The 21162-nt window shown below is 41.4% G+C and overlaps 1 protein-coding gene across 4 annotated transcripts in view; it reads left to right on the plus strand.

Annotated features, from left to right (window-relative positions):
- hivep1 (HIVEP zinc finger 1) overlaps positions 1-21162 on the plus strand; it is a 67298-nt gene that overhangs the window by 44507 nt on the left and 1629 nt on the right. For all 4 annotated transcript variants that reach the window (XM_079652776.1, XM_079652778.1, XM_079652777.1 and 1 more), the window contains 6 exons: positions 7202-7255; positions 11679-17482; positions 17578-17711; positions 17835-18010; positions 18795-18896; positions 19817-20346. In XM_079652776.1, coding sequence (XP_079508902.1) covers positions 7202-7255; positions 11679-17482; positions 17578-17711; positions 17835-18010; positions 18795-18896; positions 19817-20346 — 6800 coding nt within the window. The remainder of the gene's footprint in view (positions 1-7201; positions 7256-11678; positions 17483-17577; positions 17712-17834; positions 18011-18794; positions 18897-19816; positions 20347-21162) is intronic.

A 21162-nucleotide genomic window follows, 5' to 3' on the forward strand; every position in this document is an offset into this window, starting at 1 on the left:
CAGAAGAAAACAAATTAAGTTTTATTGAAATCACAAAAAAGGAAGAATATAAAGCCTTACCTACATTTAAATCCTTAACTAAGTTGGAAATTAAATTTTTTAAGTTATTTATCAATATGCCAAACATGCCTAACGTTTCTAAAGTGGAATATCTAGTTGGTTTTGGACTGTTGGTTGGACAAACACGCATTACCTGCCCTGAAGAAAATTGGAGACATACTTCATTATTTGGAACATGCTGTCTCAATTTTGACAGGGTTTTATTTGACCAAAAACTAAACTATTAACTAAAGATATTAAACATACAGCAACATGTAACATAAAAAAGCCAAAAAACGTTCACAACCCTAACCCTAACCCTTAAGAAACTTTAACTAGCTTATGATGTTTTTTCCAGATAAAATACATTATTAATAGGTTGCTCAGATTGTTTGCCTTGAAGTCGCACCATTTAAACACCATAAATTAGCTACGTTTGTTTGGTAATGTCTCTGGGACCTTTTTTTTAAGCTACAAACACACTTTAGAGTTCAAACTGTTGTGGGCTGTTGTGATGCATGAATACGATCGGAATGTTATGTAACCTTAACACAAAGTCTATTACCGAAATGCTCTTGTTCGCTTTCAGCCCATTTCTTCACCTCTACACCCTCTTTATCCTTCATCCTCTCCTCCTCCGTCCTTTTGTGTCGATTACATTTGATAGAGCGATTCACTCTGTCCGGCTAATGTGAGGAAGTCACTTTGCTCTCCCCTCTCAGCCAGCTGATGATGATAGACTGCAGGGTAATGGGACACTCTCACGGTATGGCTGGGGGGGGCGGGAATTCCTCTGCTCTGCATCATCGTCTGTCCACGGGATTTCCTGTAGCTAATTGCGGGTATCTGCTCTCAGACCGGTTCTTCTCCCTGAAGGCCGTCTCTCTGTACGGGCGTGTCCGTGAGGATGAAGAATGTGTCAGATGCTGACGTTCACCCTTATGGCCAATTATTGCATGGGTCGGCTGCTGAGGGCTGCAGAAATGCTGCGTCTCCTCCGCAGGCCGCAGAAAGAAAGAGCTAAAATAAGAAACACACTTTCCTCTGAAAGGTGACAGGGTATTATGCAAAGTTCACACACCTCCCAGCTGTTATTGTGACTATTAAAGGAGGAGACGTCTTCCTTTTAATAATAGTAATCGTCATACAAGACTGATTGCATTTTTTCGTTGAGTGACACTGATGCTGAATCACTCTCAAAGAAAGGAAAGCTTGTTGCTTTTACATATGTTATATAAAACTGTAATTATATGAAGGAACAAAGAAGTTAAAACAGCTCTGGACTAATCTGGATACTACCTATTATCATTGATTTTTTGCGTATTTAAAAGTCCCATCAAAAGTTCCAGGCTCAGCATAATAGATTGCTTGTTCTTCATTTCAAGCCAATAAAGATTACATTTACTGCTAAAGAAGAGTAAATAATCAAGCAATTAATCAACATCAAAACAGTTGCATATTAATACTACTTCTTGTGATTTATTGTTTAAACTCCGTCTGTGTTCAGTTATAGCAAACACATTCAAACGTCTTGACGTGGAAAACTGTTCTTGTTTTTTTTATTATCTTTTAATCTGCCTCACATTTTTTATTGATAATTGGCTGAAAAATAAGCTCCCAGAACCTGATATGGCTTTAAATGTCCCGTTTTTTCTGAGAAACATCATATGCAAAACCAAAGCGTTACACTTTTGATTGAAAATGACTTAAATTAATTTTGCAGATAATTAAAATGTCAAATAACTAACTGTTTATCCAACTAGTTGCTTCAGCTCTGATGAACAGTACAAGTAGCTTTTCTTTGAATATTGAGTAATCTGCCGGACTCTACAAGTTGAAAATACCCTCAAGGTCATTTTTATCCACCAAACCCTAAAAGATTTCCGTAGACTATCGCTTAGGGCGAAAAGTGGTAAATCCTCCAAAATCTGGAATATGGAACCAGGCAATATCTGCACATGTTTCCCAAAGAATGACTTATAAACAATTAGCAAAATTGAACTTATCATGTCGTCTGTAGATTTGGGTTTCCATCTTTTTTTGTTAACTGGAAAACGTCCTTGTTAGTGATCGTTCTAAGAATGCATCAGCCACTGCGAGGGTGTGTTTGATGTTGGTGCGTGTGCAGCAGGCTGGTGGAGGTGCTTGAGTTACATAATCTCCATCTCCCCCCCTCACAGTGACGGGGAAGAAGTGGGCAGCTGCCAGCTCCCATCTCGTCATGTTCAGCCTGCTGATGCTTCTCCTCCTCCTCTCCCTCTCCAAACACTGCCTTTGTTTAGTTTGCTACACTGTGCAGTCCAGACATCAACCACTGTGCGTTGGTCTGTTATATCCACTACTGGCTCCACGCAAAGAGACTTACAAAATGTGTTTTCATCCACTGGTCAATTTTATATGTTATGTTTAGGGCTGTCAAGTTAACGCGTTAATAACGCGTTAACTTGTTTAGTGATAGGCTAAGGGGCGGGACATCTTTAAGCGGTTGACTAATCACAACTGAGCAGGTCAGCTAACCAATCAGCGTAGAATGGGCTCTGGTTTCAGACAGAGGGTGAAAAGAGGTGCTGCAGCACAGGCAGTATGAGAAAAATAAATAAATGTTTTAACATGAAAGTATTCAAACATGTCACAGTAGAGACAAAAAATACAAATATGAACCAGAAAATGTGCATAATATGAACCTTGTTAACACGTTTTCTTTCAGACTTGTGGAAAGTATAGAAAATATGCAGTTAGTTGTTTATTTGACTTACTTTGTCTATTTGTGATTCTTCCTAAATGCACTGGTCAGCTTTAGAATATGCCTCATTAATACAATTAATCAGGGGAGAATTTACAAGCTGATATCTTTAGAAAAGATTTCCCCACTTTCTTTGTCCTGCAAAATGGAGTTTGACAGTACATATCTCACAGTCTGTTGTCTCAAAGGAGTCTCTTTCTTATGCTCTGAGCCTGAAATCTCATCTTTAGTAGCTCCAAACTTTCCAGTTTCATACCTTTCTCTTTTCCTTTTTTTTAAGATTCTTTTTTTGGCTTATTTTTGCCTAGAGATAGATGGATAGGAAATAGGGAGAGAGGAAATTATGAGCAGGAAAGGACAAGGGGGTCTGATTCAAACCCGGCCCGCTGCGCTAACTAGCACATGGCCGCTACCATACGATCTTCAGAAGACATTGAAGGTAATGGGAACCGTGCCCGTTACCGTCAATATCTTCTGATTGTCTTCACAAAGGACTTCATTTATTATTTATAGCCTGATTTATATAACGTATTTTCCCTCAAAATAAGGGAACATTGATTAGATTTGTTATGGCTTTTGATAGTATTTTTTTATGGAGTGATACAAAGAGGTATACAAAACTCTTTATCTAAAATCCTTCATCCAATGTTTAGATTAGCACTTATTTTTTGAGAAGGGGACTATTTTCCATATTTAAACATATCATTAAAAACACTTGGAACTTGGGGATGCAATGTTGATATTAATTACATGTTCAACCCATTCACCTTTTGTGTTTCCACTTAGCACCTGCTGTTCATCCTTAGACGGTAAATATTTTCTTCCAAAAAATGATTTGCATCATGATCCCCGGTGGAGGCCGTCTGCCCGCGCTGTGGTCCACCAGCATTGTTCAGGCTTGTTGCCGGTAAACTGGCGTAGTGTCGCGCATACTGATGACACCTCAACCCTCACAGGTGCTGTTTTTGCAAAACAACTTGTCCTTCCCCCCTCCTCAAACATATATCTTCGCTTCTAGCAGGCAAAGCTGGAGCCCTGCCGACGGGGAACACGTGAACGCCTTGCATATGGACAGAAAGCTGCTGTTGATTGCCACCATTTGGCATGTTGAGGCCCAGCAGGGCAGGCTGTCGAGGAAAAATATGAATGTGTTAAAGGCTGGCAGCGAGGGGAGGAGAGTGTGTGGAGCCTGGTGGTTGTCGGCCAACAGGCAGAAGGGGGCTCTGGGGGGAATGCCAGGGATATGCAGTTGTGCTGTTTCTGTATGTAAAGTTGCCCCCTCTGTAATGTTGTTAGAAGTAGTTTGGTTTAATAGCTCAATTTTAGAGGCAAGTTGGCGCTCCAGCTCCAGCATGTGTTTGAACCTGCTGCTACGTCTTCACTGATAATTGTCTGTCAGAAACCTTAATGGAGTTGAGGTGCGATTCCCTCCCGCTGAGCGACCCTGAGCGTCAGCATTTAAAAGCGTGCACGTTTTCCTGTGCCGTGACGTCACTTTGGCCCTCAGGGCGCAAATAATCACATTCCATCCTCTGCAGTGCAGAGAGGAGTGGGCTGGAAGATGCAGGGAGGGAGGTGGAGGGGGGGGTTGCATTAAAGATTTGTGGTTGTCATGACAGCGACCAGCGAGGAGACTGACTCCCTTGCCCACAAACACTGCCTTAATTGACGTGTACCAGCCCACTCCGGCCCCTCCCAGCTTCATCCTCTCTCATCCCAGGATGTCACGTTGCACATATGAAAAGATCACGAGTCGGCCACCTTGAGATGAACCTCAATCTGCAATTTAGATTTTTGTTCTGCTCTCACATTTGTAGGACGAGCAGCGACGCATTATGAGAGTTATTGGGATCTCCAGTTAGATAAAGGACGTAAGAAGGAGGGTCAGAATCTCTTTTCTGAATAAAGTAAGACGCACATGGTTCTGTAACACTCGTGACTCTTTTTCTACTGAATTATGAACGACAGTGAGACTTTTCCTTTGCGTTTTGCTTACAGCTTTCTCAAACCCCTCTGGCAATGTTCATGTTTTTATTTTTGTGTCATTCGGATTGGAATTTGTCTGCTACCGCACAATTAAGTTCTCTTTTATTTAAGACCACACTTGTAAACAGTTTAGCATTAGGCTCTGATCTTTCTTGTGTTTAGTATCCCTCTACTGTGCTTTCCCTCAAATGTCATGCTCATGTTTTTTATCCATGTGCTCATGTTTTCAAAAAAAAAAAGCGGCAACATCCCTCTTATTGTTTTCCTGTGCTTACACTGCAATTACACAGATTTCATGAGAGTCTAACCGCCTCCATAGTAAAATATGTAGTGTAATATCACCATGAGAAACCCCAACAGCTATAATGAGGGAATATCACCGACCCTGTAATCATTCCCTGCTGTCTTAATAACTGCGGCACTGTGCATGGAATATATATTTTTTTCCTTTTCTGAGGCGGCCTTGTCCCTTTCCACTGATTTAGGTATTTCTTGTTATTTTCCATGCCATGTCATTCAGCATGAGGGGTCTTCTTTGTGGCTTGTTACGTAAGAAAAGCAATCCGATCTATGATAGCTTACACTCGGGTCTCCTACCGCACACAACCGCTAATAGGAATTTTGTTTGTCAGTAATCAACCGCGGCTGTGGGTCTAATACAAGCCATATGTGTCAATCTGTGCAGCTAATGTAGCATTTGCTCGTAGAAATTCCACCTCCAAATCTTGTAACCACTAAAATAACCATTTATAATCTGAAATTGGTTTTGCAATAACGGATATTTTCTTGAGGAAGCTGTGAGGTTGAGCCGTGGAAACTACGAGGGAAGCTTCGGGATCCTCTGTGTTTCGCTGCCAGGACAACACAACCTATCTGATTCCTTCTGTTGAAGGGCTTTCACATGAACATTTATATGTAAATAGAGCCCGACAAACAAACCTTCTCCGTCAAAAACATAAACAAACACTCTGCCCTCTCCTCACGAGCTTCGGTTGCTGTGTTTCTGCTGGCAGGGTGCCTTTGTTTTGCTCCACGGCAGCACAGGGAGGGGTGGGGACGCATTATGTAATCTATGGCGTGTGCCTGGGATACAGAGAGAGATGGGGAAGGGTGTGACTTTTGTAACACATACACACACACACACATACATATGATGACATAATCTACTGACCTCTTCCTTGGCCCGCTCGGGTCCACCCCCTCCTCCGAGTATTCCCAGCATTGCTCTGTGATTTTTGGGAACCACAGAAGAACATCCTCTTTCACCCTCCTTTAACGTTTGTGCAATCTTGGACTAAATTGTTACCGTTGGTCCTCGAGGACTCGTCATGCACTGTAATGTCATGTGCAGGGCAGAGAAGCCACAGAGGGTTTATTTTTCCTTTGAGTTTCCATAGTTGGGGGAGGCAGAGACAAGGGGGGCTTCTTTAGTAAGCGCCCTTTTTCCTCTGAGTGTGATGAAGACGTACTGTATCGCGTGTAGTGTGTTTGTTTTTACGGATTCACACAAACAGTTTGGCTTGAGCACATTGTTTTTGTAGATTTTGTGGATTTCTTTGAACATCAACCTGTTTGTTTTTTGGTACGACATTGAATATTTAATGCGGTTAAAGGAAACAAAACTTGTTTTGAGCTGAATATGTTTCACATAATAGACGATGAATAAATAATTGTGAGGAAAAAGTTGTCAAGATGCACCAGTTTTTCTTTATTGTAACAGCAAACTAATAACAGTTTGCACCAGAATTTGAGATTTTTTTTTAAGTGTACTGAGTTCTGCTATTTATGCTCCTTCCAGAGTACTACTAAAACACAACAAATGGCATGTTTCATTATACAAAAAAAAGAAAAAGTTTTAGTATTGTTTTCAAGTTTAAAAAAAATAAATTAATGTAATAAATTGAACTGAGTAAAAACATTGATTGCAGTAACACACACTGAATACTGTGTCACCTCCCACACGTCCGTATGGTTTGTACAGAAACGAGTTCTTTACCAGCTGGATTGTGGGTGATGATTGTGAAGTATGGAAGAATTTCCCCCGAGGGAAGTAAATGGCATTTAAATATGCAAATTAATCTGTGGGTTAGCGCTCGAATGAACCCTCCATAATGACTAGTTTGCAAACTTTAACCTGCATTTCATACTTACTCACGCTGTTAATTCTGTACGTGGGTGTGCGTGCATGCTTGTGTTATTGTGTGTGCACACATGGCTTGCCCCCCCCCCCCTCATAATTACAGAACTTTCCATAATGGAATCTCTCTCTCAGCTATGGAAGAATATCTGTTTTTCATTTGAGAGACCTTCACCCTGCTACAGCCTTGTGGAAAGCATCTCCAGTATCATTGGTTACATTTTGCGCTGCCTTCGCTGTTCAGCAAGAGTCTGTGTGCATCTGTGCTGAAAATGGTTTCTCTTCTTGTCTTACAGATAAAATTGAAGAGGCACAGAAAGAACTTAAAGACCCCAAAGGCTCACAGAAAGGTAAGATCTATTTCATGACTAAACAATTTAAAGTAAATGTGTTTTTTTTTCAAAAATCAAGTTGTTTTTTCATACAAAGGATGTTTTTGTTTTGTTTTTCATCACCTGGTTGTTTAAAAGGAATACAATTAGACTTTTCAATAAAAGCACAACATTTATCAATGTAATTCCCTAGCCAAAACGTTTTTTTGTTAGTTGTGCAAGACACAAGTATTGTATTGTAGTATTGGTTATTCAAAAATGTCCTGGACTCTATATTGATTTTTGTATTTCACCCTTTAAAGAATGCTAAATTGACACATTAGTAAAGTTAATAATAACAGTTAGTTGCTGTGTAGCATCTGGATCATCTCCCTTGATTTTGTTCAGCTTCAGTAAAGCTATGTGCAAGATCAAAGTTGAATTTCACTAATATTTAACAGTAGCAACGTTCTTAGACTTGTTGTGGCACACTTTTTAAAATATATTTGTGTTTATTTTTTTGGCAGTGACCATACACATTCTGCAGAAAGTTAAATGATAACACTGCAGATAATATTTGCTTCACAGATTGTAATTCATAAGATATTGTATTGCTTTATAGATGTTTTTCTTTTGTCAAGTTGGTTGTTATTTAACTAAATTAATAGCCAGTTTTTTCAAACCCAAGCAGCTTCATAATGTCTGTACAAGCTTAGTGAAACTTATCACTGCAACATCTTACTCAAAGAAAAAAAAACAGGCTATACGAAGGACGTGCAAGCTCTGATTATATCACCCACTGTAATTGAGATTGGGTGGAGACTCCAAATAGAAAGTAGCACAAATAAGAATATCTCAATCCTCTCTCAAGGTAAGGCCTGCCAGTAAAAGGTTAATCCCTTTGAAAACCGCTTTTAAAAAAGAGGTTAATTCTTTCAGTAGCCCTTTCTCGCTTAATCTTTCAGGCACGGTTTTGATTTTACATTAAATGTCCCGAACTTCATACTGTTATTCACTAATTAGAGAACAGAGTTACACTTATATCAGAGAAGAGGGAATTTGTTGATTTTATGTTTTTTTTGTTTATCTGACGATAGAAGTTAAAGCGACACATGTAGTTTGTTTATGAAGTACAGTGTTTCCAACAGAATTTGACTCTATTTGTGGGGGCACCGCACCCCGTCAGAAAAGCCAAAGGCCCCTTAACCTATTCGGGTCCATTCGGCATCCACCCCCCCCTCAAATAACAAAATACAGTGATGCAAACGTGTCACCTTTCGGCAAAATTCGCCGTTTTGAATCCAAAATAGGTAGTTTGTGTGATTCATGTAGATCTGCAATAAAAATATTTTTGGGGTATGGTGGGGTCTGGGACCCGGGAGTAATCTGCGGTCGTGAGCTGTTATGTGCCATCATGACACGCATTGTGTTCTTTTTTTATATATTATAATGAAGTGCGAGCTGTGTGCTCGAGTCTTCCTGCCTGTCGGCTCTGCTCATGGATGTATAAAGACCCAGATACACCGGCCAGTCACCTGAGAAGTCGCCGACGCCGACACCGACTGTTGCGTCGCCGGACTCTCCTGCGTATTTGCCGACTTCGCGCACTGGAACACACCGCAAATCCGAGCCGAGCACGTATGAACTGCGCATGCGTGAGTGGCAATAACTCTCCTTACCAGCAGGCGGCGGTAGTGTGTATTCATCATTCAAAAGAGACAACAACCGGAACAACCGGAAAACAGAGAAGAAGAACAGACTCCGTGATATAAACAAGCAACAAATAGCGTTTTTCTTTCCATTTTCACTCTCGTCCATTGAAAACATGAACGAACAGGAGCTCTATAAACCGATGAGGTGAAATAGCCGTCCGTGTGTGTTCCATCTTCCATTTTAAATAATTTGTTTACCTCCCTCACTTCCGTTAACGCTTCTCATGCACTGATTCGCTAGCTGAACAGCCAATCAGTGTTATCCCTTTGTCCGACTTACGGTGGTGTTCCCGAGAGCAAGAAAAGGCGTCAGGTCTCATGTTCGGCCCGACTCCCATTTACTGCCGATTTCGGGCCGGTGTATCTGGGCCTTAATAGAACCAGAGTGTAGGAATACTCTGTTACAGTAAAAGTCCTGTATTCAAAATGTTCCTCAAGTAAAAGTAGAAAAGTATTATCATCAAAATATAGTGAAAGTAGCGACAGTAAAAGTAGTCATTGTGCAGATTGGTCCATTTCAGAATAATAGATATGATATGTTTTATAATGATTGATCATGAAAGTGTTCTCAAAGCTGGTAAAGGTGCAGCTAGTTTGAATGACTTTGTATACTGCAGGGTAGCTTGTGGATTTACTGGAACTAAAGTCGGAATTAACACTTGATTATATTTCACATCATTCATCCACATCTGTAAAGTAACTAACGGTATTAAATAAATGTAGGGGAGTAGAAGTACACCATGTACCTCTGAACTGTAGTGGGGTAGAAGAACAAAGTAGCAAAACATTGAAATACTTAAATAAAGTACAAGTATCCCAAAATTGTGCCCAAGTATAGTACTTTTTGAGTTTATGAACTTAGTTACTTTACACCATGTGGCTATAAAGATAGAAAGACTAAGCCTTGCACAGAGGCATGAAAATACATTTTCAAAATGCTCAACAGTGCTGCCACAATTATAAACTGACTGCTACACAATTTAAAATAAATGCTTTTATATATTTCTATTAGATGTGACTCTTTGGCGTTTCTGTTATTATTAACACTGCTGCTTTAGTTGTTCTGACTGCTAAAATCCTCTGTTATTCCTCATTTTAAAGCCGATATTCCGTGGGGTGGGGGAGCCGGGGGCTCGGATCCTTGTCACCTTTTTCATACCTGATGAGTTTGCATCCCTGAAAATAAATATGAGTTAATGGCTACTGTAGCAGACAACGATCTTGTTGCTCTGTGTTGCGTTGGTAACGAGTGAGACACACCAGAGTTGAGGATCTGTGGGCTTTATTCTCCCAATAATAATATAATAATAATAATTTACAATTGACAATGTAGGCATTTAGGAGATGCCTTATTCCAAAGCGACTTACAATGACCAATTGCAGGGACATTCTCCCTGGAGTAACTGAGGGCTAAGTGCCTTGCTCAAGGGCACACTAGTGGTGGTGTTCCAGGCGGGATTTGAACTTGCAACCTTCCGATCATCAGCCCACCTCACTATCCATTAGACCACCAAAATCAAGAAATAAAAAAAAGTTTTATTTTTTATTTTTTATATGAGATCTATTTGTGGCGGACAATATTTAATTGTGGCGGCCTGCCACAAATGAATCGATGTATGGGAAACACCGAAGTACTTTTTATGATTGAATGTTTATGGGGAATTCCTGGCATCTTTTTTTTCAGAATTGCTTAGCTCTGTTAGGAAAATAAAACCTTCTCCTACGTTTTTCAGAATCAATTAATACAAATATCTTTCTTTTTAAAACGAGTTATCAAAGATCACAGGGTTTGCTTTAAATGTGTGTTAGATTGGTTGTTTGCTGCTTTAAAACAGTTGCATGTTTGTGTAGAGAATGGATTAATTGATGTAAAGACGAGGCGTTCCTCAATCCAATTATACTAGAGACCTTGGAAGAACCCTGACCTCATCTTGGGAAATACCTACACAAGCCAAGAAACTGTGACAGGGCACTGTTAAAACCTTATGCAACATGTCCTTAAAAACACATGCCTGAATCATTATGCCGGGCCAACCCGACGAATGGGACAGCATGGTACTGTATGGGTGCGCCCTTTTAAAAAAACATACCACTTTATAATTGGAATGCAGTTTTGAAAGGATTTCTGATTAGAGGAGCCTCCGTATGTCAACAATGTCATATAATGAAGCGTGGGCCTCTTTGCTGTTAGTCAAATGGCAAATAAATAAAAAGTAAGGATGATGTGTCTTAATTATAAAATACATTTTGATCCAATTTTAACAATAGAAGTTAAGTATAACGATAGAAATAAGGATTAAACGTGTTCAACTTTACAGAACATTTTTTAGAAATTCAATGAGAAGGTTATGCTTTTTATCTTTAAGTTTGTCTTTAAATAGTACAAAATAATGTATAATTATAAAGATATAATTCAATATGAGTGATTTTAGATGAGAGATTAAATATATGTGCTATACCTTTGGTAAGTGCTGGACGGTCTGTTGGAAAAAGGCACTATTTTTAAATAAAATTTCAAAAAATGTTGATCCCCATATAAAAATCATTATTTTAGATTTATATTCACTCTCTAGTTTTTAATGAAATGTTATTAGTTCCAGAAGATAATAAGGAGATTTCAACAACTCAGCACAGGAATTATTATTCATTATCTCTTTGGGAGTTTTGAGCTTACTCGGCCTATATCGTATTTGTTGGGAACAGTTTGTAGAAAGATGATGTTGAACCAACTTTGTCTTTTTCTTCCTCAGGGATATCTGAAAGCAGTCGGAGAAATACAGATAATATAAAAGGCCTGAAGAGGAAAAAGGTTGTTGCAGAAAATCGGCTAGAGAAAATTCCAAAATCTCCCGTGAAGAAGCCGCTGCAGTTGAAAACACCTGAAACTGCCCTTCACGGAACATCTTCCAAGGAAACTACGCCTTCTTCTTGTTGCTCTTCCTCTAACAGTCCTTCCCACGATCCTTCAGCATCGCCAGGTGGGAACAAAGAACCACAATATGCCCAACCTGTTGCAGCATCCCTTCACAAGGGGTCATCTTCCATCGACACTGAAAAGCTAAACCAGGAAGAAACATCATCTAGGTCTTCATCACTTGAGCATGTTGATGGTGAGGGGAGCTCGTTGATTAAAGTGTCTCAATCCAAAGACACCACCAGCAGAGACCCCAGCTTTGAAGGAGATCCTTACCACAGCAGTGCTTCGCTTGATGTTCTACTTCAGGCCATGGAGCCTGACTTTAGTACACTGGCTGAGAGGAAAAGCTCCTTGCAAGTCACAGCCATTGAAAAACCAGCTTCCATCCTTAATGCCCAATATAGTGGTGATTTAACAACAATGCCAGCTGTTAATATTGCTGTCCAGAGCCCACCTTCCCATATGCAGACTTATTATATTGATAAGCAAGGGAACTTTATTGGCATTGCAGCACCAATACAGGGAAATGTGCAGACATCTACACAGGGTACTCCAATGCAGTCCTCTCCACTTGCTACACCGCATTTTATGCCTGTTGCTTCAAATCCAGAAAAGCCCAGCTTGCACATGAGCTTTAATACTGGACCATCCACTATTACCCATGCACCTGTTCCCTCAGGCTCTAATGCGTTGCCACAAAGCCAACCACCAGTTGTTCACACATGCCAGTCCCTTTCAGCAACAGTTCCCAGCACCATTCAGGTCCCAGTCACACCTGGCAGCAACCAAGTCCAGATGACCACTGTGATGAACTTTGGTGCTGACCAGGTTTCCAAGGACCAGAAGCTTAAGAAGCCCGGAAAGTATGTGTGTGAATACTGTAGTCGGGCATGTGCAAAACCCAGCGTGCTGCTCAAACACATCAGGTCTCACACAGGAGAAAGGCCATACCCCTGTGTTACTTGTGGCTTTTCTTTCAAAACTAAGAGCAACCTGTACAAGCACAAGAAATCACACGCTCATGCTATAAAACTGGGTCTCATTGCACGCTCTGAATCTGGAGGTGGCTCGCTCTCTCAAGAATCTGACAAAGCCCTAGGGACACATTCAGAGGCGGAAGACAGTGGGGACAGTGATGAGGATGGTAGCACTGCAGACTTGGACCCTGACTCGTCACAGAGCAGTGTGGCAGCTTTGTCCGAAAATAGTTTACAGAGTGCAGGTACAACCCAAGCAAGCCACGGGGAAGAGGACTCAGCTTTGTTCGAGTCATTTAAACAGACTTCCAGTGAGAGGGCACATGAGCCCAAAGTAACCGCTTCACTTCCAAAAGTTGTTGTATACCCAGTTAATGTCTCCCCTCTGAGGGCAGATAGCCCGAGAGTCACATGTGCAGCACCTGAGCAAGCAGCCTCACAACGGCAACGAGAGTTCCAGATAGCCAACATGAGATCAAGCATCACAGTCTTGTCATCTCTCAAAGAGGTGGACGGTACAAATCTTTCACTGGATACTGTGAGTGAAGATGAAGACCACCAGTGCAAGTCTCCCCTGTTAGGTGGACACGCTCAGCTTCAGAGGCAACAAGCAACAGACTTTTCCCAACAGCAGCAGATCAAATGTCTACTAAGCCCTCGCAGTTTGGGAAGTACCGATTCTGGCTACTTCTCACGTTCTGAAAGTGCTGACCAGGCAATGAGTCCACCCAGCCCATTTGTTAAGATAACTCCACCGGTGGAAATCGACATTGGGAAGAATACTCTTCCCAATGTCCCTCCTGTGGTTGCAACAGTAATGCATGTAGCAAATGAGCAAAAGCCACGTGCAACGGAAGGACAGATGCGTCCACCATTAGAAGTCAGGGCACTCTCTCTTGAAGAACGCATTTCAAAGTTAATATCTGATAATGAGGCAGTGGTTGACAACAAGCAACTGGACAGTGTAAAGCCAAGGAGGACATCTCTGTCAAGGAGAGGTAGCATAGACTCTCCTAAATCTTACATATTTAAAGACTCTTTTCAATTTGATCTCAAACCAATGGGAAGAAGGTCAAGTTCCAGCTCAGATATTCCCAAGTCTCCCTTCACTCCCACAGATAAATCAAAGCCAGTATTTCTCCTCTCTGTACCTTCCCAATACCCGCCAATGGATTGTTTGCCAATAACAAGAAGTAACTCAATGCCTACTACACCAGGGCACTCAGCTCTTCCCCTTAACGTTGCCCCCCTCCCCCACCCTCTGCGAATTTGTCAGTCATTTGACGACAAAATTAGTTTGTATAGTGATGATGTATTTTCATCGGCCCCATCAACCCCAAATCAAGCAATACATTCTCGTACCTTAGTCAGACAAGTAGCAGTTGAGGACTTTTCCACAAGTGAGGGGCATGGCCTCCCTACTGTTCGCTCCATGGATGAGGGCTATCATGGTCAAAGCAGTTCCATAGAGCTCATACAAAGAAGCAGATCTTTCGAGCACAGTCAAGACAGAAACAGAAAGCCTCAACAAAATAAAGGCACAATGTATGAATGTGAAACATGTCGTAATCGGTACAGAAAGTTAGAGAATTTTGAAACTCACAAGAAATTCTACTGCTCTGAGCTTCATGGTCCAAAAAACAAGCCAATCCCAGTTAAAGAAGCTGATCAAGATGTTTTTCATGGTAACACAATGCAGCCTATAGTTCCCAGATTAACTAGCGGCTCAGGAATACTTGATCAACAGACATCTATTAGGAAGAGAAGGAAAATGAAAAGTGTTGGAGATGAGGATGATCAATCTCCTACTGACACCAATCCACCTTGTTCAGTTAGTTTTGAGCTACCAACAGCTCTGGCAAGTCAGACCTTTTCTCAGCATGCTGTAATAGTAGACATACAGCCCAAAAATAACCAGTCAAAGCTACCTCAGATTCAGCTCATTGCAAGAGGTATTAACACTTTAGATTCCAGACTGTCACCAATTCGAGAAACCCAAATCATCACTTCTACTAAAGGAGAGTTGCAAAGGCAGGGCAGTGGCACTTCTGTCATTAGACACACAAACTCTCTAAGCCGACCAAATTCTTTTGAGACTGAATCTATTGACAGGGCCTCTCCTGTTGATATTGAGAAGGATCCCCTCGACAAGCACAAAACAGATCCAATAACAAATGTTTCATCTGATGGCTACCATGACCAAATGTCTAATTCCCAGAGTGTTGACTATGGAAAACAAATGAAGGAACAATGCACTGTTGGTGCAGTAGTAGCAGTTGTTGAAAGCTCTACTCCTGTCCATCAGTCTCGTCTGGTTCGGCAAAATAACATTCAAGTTCCTGAGATTCTGGTCACAGAGGAACCCGACAGAGATCATGACACGCAGACTACTGAGCCAGCAGAAAAGCCTCATGATCAGTTCAATTGGCCTCAGAGAAGTGAGAGCTTGTCTAAAGTGCCAGCAGAGAAACTCCCGCCAAAAAAGAAAAGGATTCGTCTAGCTCAAATGGAACACTCCTCAGGTGAATCCAGTTTTGAGTCCAGCCTCTCGCGAAGCCTCAGCAGGGACAGTAGTCTTTCTCGTTGTTCCAGCATATCTGCCTCTTTTGAAAGAGATGAGCCATCTAGGTCAGAGAGCCCTTCTAGAGGGGAGTGTGTCAACAAAATTACAGAGCCTTCTCAAGGTTTGCCAACAGCCTTCAACACCCTTGGTGTGCCTGGAATGATGAGGCGTGCCGTATCTGAACAAATTACTTGTACTCAACCCTCTGTGGAGATTTCCTCTGAATACCGTAGCAAGTCCTTTGACTGTGGCAATGTATCTCCTAGGAGATCTCTTTCACCTGCTGGCCAGCATAAAATTGGACAAATCTCCCAAGTTACCCAGGTGCCACTTATTGAAAGAAGACGGGGGCCATTAGTTCGCCAAATGTCTTTAAAGATTAGCCCTGAAAGTCAGCAACCTGTTCGAAAAGCTGTCTTACCTCTAGATAAACCTCCCATTACAAATGTTAGCTCTGTAACTCAGAATAGACCCCAGCAGATTCACATTGCCAATAGGCGCATCATGGCTCAGCCTTTTGTCTTGCATCCTGGAGAAGCACCTTTGCAAAATAATGAGCAAGTGGTGCAAAGTATTCATTTGGGTAGCCCAACTCAGCAGCCTCAAGTCCACGGCCTTCCACACCCTTGGCACCAAACATCAAGGGTTCAAATATGCCATAAATTACAACAGCCGTTGAGCCAGATCTTAGTCTGTCGGGAAAATATCCCACACAAACCAGCCGACTCTGAAGAAAATAAAAGTTTTGTGCCCAAATACCAATTGCAGTGTCCCTCTCTGAGAGCAAGCCAAACATTTCCATTCTCCAGCACACAGGGAACTCAGACAGCCATGCCACTTTTAACAATACCCATTGCCAATCCAATTATGAGCATTACAAAGTCTACAGATGTACTCCAAAATGTATACATTGGTCAACCCACGCAACAAGCCTCTGAGATTAAGACACAGGCTGTTGTTTTGTCAGTTGAACAGCACAGGGCCACATTTGATCAGACCCATGCTGGTTCTATACCATTGCCACAGATCCTTATAACTCATGAGCAGATTCATCATCCGCCCTCTTTGTCCAATAAGAGTTGCCTCTCATCCACTCACAGTGTAGAGAGTGATACTCATGCTGTAACAACTGCAAAGAAGGATGCCTCTAAAACTCAAATAGTTAGCACACATAAAAATGCTGGAGAACGAGCACCTTCTCTTGGGTCCTTACATTGCACACAGAAACTGGCATCAGTGACTCTATGCCCGCAGCAGGAACCCACTGCCTCCAGTAAACGAATGCTGTCACCGGCCAATAGCTTGGACATCTACATGGAAAAGCACCAAAAGCGGGCTAAGGATGAGCATGGTGTGGCCTGCCTAACCGATGGTAGGTCAGTCAATTATCTTAATTCCAAGATGTCAGAGGTTACCCGGCAACGGAAGCTAACACTTGTTAGGCAGGTTTGCACAACTGAACCGGTGGACAGTCCCATTGAAACGGAGGCCCCACCTCTGCTGCAGGACAAAACAAATGGGGAGAAAGACTCACAGGCTACTGATGATGTTAAGCCTATGTCGCCTGACAGTGTTGGACTGAATAAAGACACAACCACTGTTATTCATGAGGAGGCTGGTCCTGCCCTGAATACTACGACTGGTGGCCAGGGAACCTCCATCCCAGCGAATATAACTCTGAAGCCTCAAGAGAAAGCTGAGGAACAAAGATGGACTCCTGCTAAATGCCTGATAAGGCCCTCCAGCTTCCACGGTGGTCAGGTGAAACTGACCACATCTGTGTCTGTGGTTAACACAAAAGACAGTCATCGCCTGTCTTTTCCCAGCCTGAAAACTGCTACCACTTTCACATGGTGTTTCTTGATGAAGAGGAAACCTCTTCATGTTCCACAGACTGACCTGAAGACTTCAGCATATGCTGTCTGGACTGTCAGCCCCAACAACCATAACCCGCTTGGTTTGCCCACCAAGGTGCTCATGTCTCTGTTTGAGTCCAAGCAGACATCCAAGAAAATACACTACACCTCGGCCATAAAAACTAGCGGGAAATCGGACATCTTGTCTTACTCAACCAAGCTGAAGGATGTCATGCCCAGGGTAAGAACTAATTCAAGCTTGATTTTTTTAGATTCTCTTATTTTGCTACCTTGTTTCTTAAATAAAAGAAATCAATGACTTTTCTCTTTCTGCAGGTACCAATAATCCAGAAGTCTTTATCAGTTGAAACCAGAAGTAAAGTGCTACCAGAATCTCAGGCCAGCAACGACTCAGAAAAAGAAGCAACATCTAAAACAGAACCAAGACGGGTCAAAATATTCGATGGCGGGTATGATTGAATAACAAAACAATTATTTCTAATTATATGAAAATTAACTTTATATTATACAGCAATAAGAAATGTTAGTTGCTTGGTTTTATGTGTAAGCCTTCGTACTTTTGCAACCCCCAGATACAAATCTAATGAAGAATATATTTACGTACGTGGGCGTGGACGCGGTAAATACATCTGTGAGGAATGTGGGATCCGCTGCAAGAAGCCAAGCATGCTACGCAAACACATCCGCACCCACTCTGATGTCCGGCCATACCACTGTGTCCACTGCAATTTCTCCTTCAAGACAAAAGGTGTGACGTCAGCAGATATTCAGTTTAAAGCCACTGCTCCTTTACTTGTGTATATATATATGTAATAATATGATAAAGATGCTTTTATCGGTCAACCCATCAACCTAAAAGTTTGATCTCCTTTATTAATTGTCTTTCTTAAATGCAATGAAGAGGTATGAAAGTCTCAGAACCTACGTATATCAGTATCGAAATTCTGGAAAATCAAACAAATACATAATACAATATAATAATTCTGAATGTATTCTCAATTAATGTGAATAAAGTACAATACATGTAATAGTCAGATGTTTACCATCTGTGGGATTTTTCTAAACCTACTTTGATTGAATTTTAATATAGTGCACTTCATGTGGTTCTACATTACTGAATACATATATAACCTCATGAATATGCTAACATGAATAAAAAAAAAAATGTTTCACTGATTTTATATCTGAACATACAATTAGTCTCCTCACAATTCACATTTGAGACGGTATATTATTATTTCCCTAAACTGTTATTATAACTTTCCCTTTTATAAAATTAACGATAGTGTTTTACCATCCTTCAAACCAAGACAGTATGATTCACTGTTTGCTATCGAACTTGCCTACCCACGCCACACTGCAGAACAGTACTCGATGTCAGAGCAACCCACGTTCATTTAAAAATGTCTTTATCAGTTACTCACCCTGTATGTACAGCTTGCCCAAAGACCGCATTCTCTTACATAAACTCCTTCTGTGCTATTGTTCAAGCTCTACCCACCTGTAAGACCTTCCTGTCTCTCCTCTTGCAGGAAATCTGACCAAGCACATGAAATCAAAGGCCCACAGTAAGAAATGCATGGAGATGGGGGTTCCTGCAGGTCTCATTGATGATCAGGATGCAGAGGACTCAGGTACAGTGCTTATCTGTAAAGGAGATACATACCGATTTTTGTATGCTCAAAAGCTCACCAAACCAAATGAAATAATCTCTGTGATTAGACTGTTTTTACGGTTATAAACTTGCCTAAATACACTTGTTTACCCCATTTGCTTTAGTGTCAGACAACAGGATTGCCCTTCTTTAAATAGTTCCCCTGTTCGTGGTATGAGATATAAAACACAGTTTGTGTCTCTCGCTTGTGTTGTTTTGCCATGTCGATCAATAGCTTCACCATGGTCTAATTAGAAATTCTAAATGCAGCTTCTTCCTCTGTTAACTAAAAGCGCATGTGGGCGGCATACACAGCGTTTAGAAAGAGGAAATTGCTGCGTCTAATTTTAGAAAAAAAAAGAGCTGCCTGAAAGCATTCTATGGTCTCAGTCTCTTAAGAGCATATTTGTTTTTCCTCCTCTGCCTGCGATGTAGCTCAGGGGCGTGTGGTGGTGTAGGGTGTGCAGCACTGCAGCAGCAGCTCAAAACAATGCTGAATTGCGGTGGATTTTTCTAACTGTGTGAAAAAAACCTCCATGATAAAGAAGAAAAAAAAGAGATAATTTACCCCCAAAATAACAAATAATAATAATTTAATAACAAATATGCGAATAAATTACTCACACTTGTGTAACCTTGAAGTAAAAATGACAATATTTTTTTTTCCGTCTGCCTATATTCTGAATAAAGAATCCAATAAGGGGTGCATTTATGTAAAAAATGAAGTTTTCCCCACAATTTCAAGGTACCACAGGAAGTAATTGATATTCCAATGAAGATTTTGTGGAGAAATACTACCAAATAGCTTAGATTCTTTCAGAACAACTCAAATGATGACTCATATGTGCTGTAAATACACCCAAGAATAGTCTTCCATCTTACATATTCTCTCATCTGCAGGAGACCGGAGTCAAGTGAGCAGTGCCGACCGACAGGATTCGGATGGTGACGACTCCGATGGCGCTGATGATGATGACAATGATGACAACGAGGAGGAAGAGGAGGACAGCCAGGCAGAGTCTGGCCTTTCTACCAACCCATCCGTCTCTGCCAGCCCTCAGCACATCCCATCCAAGGAGGCCGAGGTCCCTCCTAGCAACCTCCTAGCCCAGATGTCAATCAGCTCAATCTCCCTATCCCTCTCCCGGCCTCCCGCTCCTGAATCCCACACCACATCAGACTCTGTCCCCATGATGAGCCCTGTTTCCCTGAGCAAGCAGATATCCATCTCCGGGTCCTGCTGCAGCTCAATGCCACTCCCTTACTCTCCTCCGCCTGTTGCCATCACATCAGACTCCTACACCTCAGACACAGACTCAGTGCACATGATGAGCCCGATGTCGCCATGCAGGCAGATGTCCATCGACTACCCTGACTTTGATGTCCCCCCTAGTCCCCCAGTGCCAAGCAAGGGCTCCAAGATAGGCCAGGTGAGACCCATATATTTTCATCGTGTCTCTCGTCACCGCTCTCCACCCACCTCCTTTCTTTCCTATCCATACCCTTACGTTGAGTCCTGCATGAGCGGCACTTCTACAAAGCTTCTGTGAATGCCTTGAAAAAAGGTGAATATTTGTATGCATTCTGATAAGTTTTGGTGGGAATGCAATTTCATAAAAAAGGGCTGGTTTTTATTTATAAAGTGGGGTTTAATGAGGTCCAAGGGCAGTGTATAACCTACAGTAGATCCTGAGAGGAGTTGGGGGAACAAGGACTACCAGCAGGGTAAACATGTTCATTAGCCCTAATATCAGGATACCATTCATTTCTGTTCAGACATCTGAATTAAATTATCGTTTTAGGTTGAAAAGAATACAAAAAAGCATAATCCAATAGAACAATTGACAAGTGTCAGGAAGAAGAAAACACTGAATTTGGCAAAGAAAGAAACCTATTAAAAAGAAAATACCGAAAATGTCTTTGATCTTGTTACCTTGTTCCGCGAGGTAAAAGTTATGTAAATGGAGTTTGGTGGCTTTGAATAGAGCGTTGGTAGCGACTTTTGCTCCCCGTCGGAAAGGGTGGTCTGACAGCAAGGTAAATCGGTGAGGATTTTCGGAATATAGCATAGCTACACTTATGTTTGTTTCTCCAAACTCTGGGTTGTTAACCACAATTTACTGTAGGCCATACACTGAATATGGATTAGAACCTCAAACAACCACATTTAGAAAAAATACAAACAAATTCTTTAATCACTTATACCACAATTATGCCACAATTAAGTCCAATATGAAACTTTCTCT

The sequence above is a fragment of the Notothenia rossii genome (genome assembly GCF_949606895.1).
Source record: "Notothenia rossii genome assembly, chromosome: 10".
Lineage (NCBI taxonomy): Eukaryota > Metazoa > Chordata > Actinopteri > Perciformes > Nototheniidae > Notothenia > Notothenia rossii.